Source organism: Electrophorus electricus, chromosome 14 (assembly GCF_013358815.1).
Source record: "Electrophorus electricus isolate fEleEle1 chromosome 14, fEleEle1.pri, whole genome shotgun sequence".
Classification (NCBI taxonomy): domain Eukaryota; kingdom Metazoa; phylum Chordata; class Actinopteri; order Gymnotiformes; family Gymnotidae; genus Electrophorus; species Electrophorus electricus.
In genome coordinates this window covers 21,389,397-21,394,396 of record NC_049548.1, presented here as the reverse complement: position 1 = coordinate 21,394,396, position 5,000 = coordinate 21,389,397, and the positions used below count along the sequence as shown (strand labels likewise).

Sequence of the window (5,000 nt, the reverse complement as noted above, 5' to 3'; positions counted from 1 at the left end):
ACACCTCTGCATCTACTGCGGCTCAGTCAAAGTATGTGTCCGAGTGCCATCTGCTGGTGAAGAACCGGTACTGCATGCTGGGTTGAATTTGGCACTGAGACCGTGAACTAGCTGAAGGTCATTAAAATAATGTGGGCATTACCCCCCCCCCCCCCCCCCCCCCACACACACACACACACACACACACACACACAGACTGAACCTGAAACTGTCTTATTCCACAGTGGCTGATTTCCGTCCTTCTGTCTGTGTTTTTGGAGATAAGGCCTGTGAATTTGTAATCAGCTTTCGAGTTGTGAAGTAGGGAGAGGTGTGACGTGGTGAAGGGTGGAGGTGGGGCACAGGTTGAGCTGGGTGGAGATGATTGATTCAGGGAGCATGTGCTGTGACTTATAGAAGCACATTCGCATTCGTTTTGAGATGGTATGTCTTTGTGGTTTTCAAACAGAGCTGGTTTTTGCTGGACGTTTAGCAGTAGAGGACGCTGTCCTGATTCAGCCCTGCAGGACTTGTTTGGTGTCGTCCTCTGTGCCCTGAGGACGCCTCGACAGAATTCTACACGTAGAGTCTCAGTTGGGGGTTTGTCCCACACTGTGATATCTTTTTTATGTTGCAGGTGTCCAGTTACAACAGTTTCCTCTCTCTCTCTCTCTCTCTCTCTCTCTCTCTCTCTCTCTCTCTCTCTCTCTCTCTCTCTCTCTCTCTCGCACTTTCTCAATTAGTTTTATTTGCATGAATTGTAATTAGCAACTGTTGCCAAAGCAATTAACATAATTATTAATATGAATTGTGGTAAAACTGGACAAAAATGACTAAAATTTCAAATAAAACTTCATATAAACACATACTGTAGACTCATACACACACACACATGCACACACATTAATAAACAGACTCACACACAAGTAAATACTATATATAGATGGGTTTAAGATATAGTTTGATTGGTTGGCAGTTATTATGCTGATATTTTAAGACATTGAGCCATCACTCCTAAACACATACACCCTCTCTCTCTCTCTCACACCCCTCAGTGATTCTGTAAGAGACGTGTTCTGGGCAGGAGTTTCTCCTGGTTGGAGTGCTGTTTCCCTCTTCCTGTTGCTTTCCGGATCTATTCTATTCTTCCCACTTCCCACACTGTTCAGTGGGAGCAACGTTCCACAGAACCCCACGCAGAGGATTGTGGGTGAAACTGGGCTCCTGCTGGTCCAGGACATGATAGTTCAGGACCTGATGGCCCAGGACCTGTTTTCCCACAATTCTTTCAGCTGATCCTGCTCCACCATACCAGATTTCTCTCACTGTGTCTGTAGAGGAGACAGTATGCCTCTGTGGTTTTCAAACAGAGCTTTTTTTGCAGTTATGTGTCGCTAGGAGACCAAAAATAACTTAACAGGCTGATTCGTCACCTGCTAAAAGAAGATGTTGTTGGCCATGTATGGGAAGTATGAGCTCTGCTCTGTATGGAGGTTCTGCTCTATATGGAGATTCTGCTATAAGAGTACCTGAGCATTTTTCCTGTATTTCCTGTATGAAACTTTCCTCGTTGTTATTGCAAGTCTATGACTGGATGTCTGCGCTGCTGTCGTGTTGCAGTACAGAGACTGATCTGTGTGTTTGTGTTCCCAGGTACCTGATCCCATCTCTGGACCGGACGCATGCTGGGTTTTATCGCTGCATTGTGAGGAACCGTGTAGGAGCACTGCTACAGCGAAGGACAGAGGTAGAGGTGGCATGTGAGTAACTCCCCTCCTCCTCCCCCCCCCCCCTCTCTCTCTCTCTGTCTCTGTCTCTCTCTCTGTCTCTCTCTGTCTCTCTCTCTCTCTCTCTCTCTGTCTCTCTCTCTCTGTCTCTGTCTCTCTCTATCTCTCTCTCTCTCTCTCTCTCTGTCTCTCTCTCTCTCTCTCTCTCTCTGTCTCTCTCTCTCTCTCTCTCTGTCTCTCTCTCTGTCTGTCTCTCTCTCTCTCTCTCTCTCTCTCTCTCTCTGTCTCTCTCTCTCTCTCTGTCTCTGTTGCCTTCCCCTCTCTCATCTTTAATAGCTCTTCCTTCATCTCTTGGCATTTCTCGAGCTTCTCATGTTGGTTTTTCCTGATGTTCTGGATTGGCACATCTATCACTATGACCTTCTGTGTATTTGTATGGTTGGTTAGCCATTACCATCTTCTCTGTCTGCATCTGGAAGCCCCACAGGATCTTAGCACGGTCATTCTCCACCACCTTCGGGGGTGTATCCCACTTGGACCTTTGACCTTCCAGCCTGTACTCGGCACAGATGTATCTGTACATACAGAGTGACTTACAAAAGTGCTTTGTCATTTACTCATATAATACATCATAGTACAGTACAGTAGGTTAGAATTAAGCAAACCAATGAACTAGAATACTATAGAAATACAAGGATCAGTGCTGATGACTAGAAGTGTAAAATACATATAAACTCTATAACAGACAACAATCAGTGCAATAACAAACAATTTCAAAGTATACGAGTTCTCAAAGGGGTCATGGTGAGGGCTGGGAGTTCCTGGGATGTACAGAAGCTCAGTTTTACTGGGGTTGAGCTTCAAGTGTTGGGCTGTCATCCATGACGCGATGTCAGCCAAGCATGCTGAGATACGTCTGGAGACCTGCGTGTCAGAGGGTGGAAAAGAAAGACATAATTTGGTGTTGTCAGCATAGCAGTGGTAGGAGAAGCCATGAGAAGATGTTACATGACCAAGAGAACGAGTATACAAAGAGAAGAGAAGGGGGCCCAATACTGAGCCCTGTGGAACACCAGTGGAGAGTCACACGGTTTGGATGTGGATCTTCTCCATGTCACCTGATAGGACCGTCCATCCAGATAGGACTGAAACCATCTCCAAGCAGAACCAGTCACACCTCAGAGCCAGAGGTTGTGGTGAAACAGGAAATGCCTTTTACAAAGAATTCACTGTTGTGATTAACTCTGTTTAGATGTGAAACCAAAAGTTTGAAAAGGAGTCATTGCTGATCTTTCTCCTGTGTGTCTGTGTTTGTGTGTCTTCATGTGTGTGTGTGTGTGTGTGTGTGTGTAGTTATGGGCAGTTTTGAGGAGCGTGAGAGGGTGCAGACAGTGTCCCAAGGCGAGGGGGCTGTAATTCCAGCCCCGCACATCCGGAGCTTTCCGCAGCCGCAGGTCACGTGGTTCCGGGATGGACGGAAGATCCCGCCGAGCAGTCGCATGTAAGACACACGCCGACGTTACCTCACTTTCTTCTCTCTCTCTCTCTCTCTCTCTCTCTCTCTCTCTCTCTCTCTCTCTCTCTCTCTCTTTGCTGAAAGCCCAGTCAGGCCCAGTTCTGGTTAAGGTTATAGTTTAGGTTATAGTATGTGTGTGTGTGTGTCTGTGTGTGTGTGTTTATTATGTATGAATATATACGTTTGTGTGTGTGTGTGCGAGCATGTGAATGTGTGTGAGCACGCGCGTATGTCCGTGTGTGAGTGCACACATACATGGTCTGTGCATGTGTGTGTGTGTAAAGTAAAGACCCCTGCAGGAGACACTCCATGCTGCCCACCAGCTGTGAATCTCGTGCCATGAGAAAACCCCAGAAAAAAACCAGCAAAAAACCAGCATCAAGGCTTGTGGCTCCTGCTCATGTCTCTTTGTGTCTCCTGGCCCACTGCCTGTCTAAAACGGCACTTCAGGACTTGAAGTTGATGAGTTGAACTTTTTAGCCCTGAAACTCAGAAGCTTTAATTACATCATTCACCTTCACAGTAACCCTGTGAGGACTACGCAGGGTAAAAATAGGGGCAGGGCCTACATGAGAGTGGGTGGGGTCACTCTAACGTCTTTATCTTACTGGAGCATCTCCAGCGTAGCCCGGCCCACCTGATGCAGGTGGAGTATTAACTCCTGAGGTGTTTCGGTAGGGGGAAAAGCTTTCTATAGTTCGAGGCTCAGATTGAACGTCTGGCATCATTTGATGGTGGAATATAAATGTAGGACTGTGTGTTTAGAAATTGGTAGAAATATTCAAAGAGTTGCAACATACAAATGTTTTGGACATTGGGTCAATGAGAAAATAATTTATGATGCACTCATAGCTTCTGAGCAAATAAAGGAAAATGTTTTTTCCATAGCAATGAATCCTAATTCCCTCCCCATTGTAGGATGAGATGGTGGAGGCACTTTCAGAAGGCACTTGGTGACTCTTACGGTGCGTCTTCAGAGTCCCTAAGTCCCTCTCTTCAGAGAGGTTGGTGAAGAGCACATTGTTGTCTTTGTCTCCTAGGGAACGGATCGTGTTGAGGAAACCCAGATTCCTTTTCACTCCACTGGTGCTGTTGTTGTTGTACTGGGGTGTTGTTGTACTGGGGTGTTGCTGTACTGGGGTGTTGCTGTACTGGGGTGTTGCTATACTGGGGTGTTGTTGTACTGGGGTGTTGCTGTGCTGGGGTGTTGTTGGCTAAAGAGCTGGATGTGAGCTGTGCCCATGGCACACCGTGGGTTAAAGGTTAAGGGTTAAGGGTTAAGGGTTAAAGGTTAAGGGTTAAGGGGTATGAGCTGTGACTCTAAGACTCCAAGAAGAGTCTGAAAAAGGAGGAAAGAGGAGATTAGTGGTATGAATAAAACCTGATTAGTTATTAATAGTATTACTAATTACTAATACTAATAATTAATAACAGGGTTAGGGTATTCATAACATGGTTAGGGTATTAATAACAGGGTTAGGGTATTCATAACATGGTTAGGGTATTAATAACAGGGTTAGGGTATTCATAACATGGTTAGGGTATTAATAACAGGGTTAGGGTATTCATAACAGGGTTAGGGTATTAATAACAGGGTTAGGGTATTCATAACATGGTTAGGGTATTAATAACAGGGTTAGGGTATTCATAACATGGCTAGGGTATTAATAACAGGGTTAGGGTATTAATAACATGGTTAGGGTATTCATAACATGGTTAGGGTATTCATAACATGGTTAGGGTATTAATAACAGGGTTAGGGTATTCATAACATGGTT

At 45.4% G+C, this 5,000-nt stretch overlaps 1 protein-coding gene across 2 annotated transcripts in view; it reads left to right on the top strand.

Moving 5' to 3' along the window:
* The window catches only part of sdk2b (sidekick cell adhesion molecule 2b), a 200,908-nt gene that overhangs the window by 142,584 nt on the left and 53,324 nt on the right, over positions 1–5,000 (top strand). For both annotated transcript variants that reach the window (XM_035533472.1, XM_035533471.1), the window contains exons 3-4: positions 1,633–1,739; positions 3,060–3,207. In XM_035533472.1, coding sequence (XP_035389365.1) covers positions 1,633–1,739; positions 3,060–3,207 — 255 coding nt within the window. The remainder of the gene's footprint in view (positions 1–1,632; positions 1,740–3,059; positions 3,208–5,000) is intronic.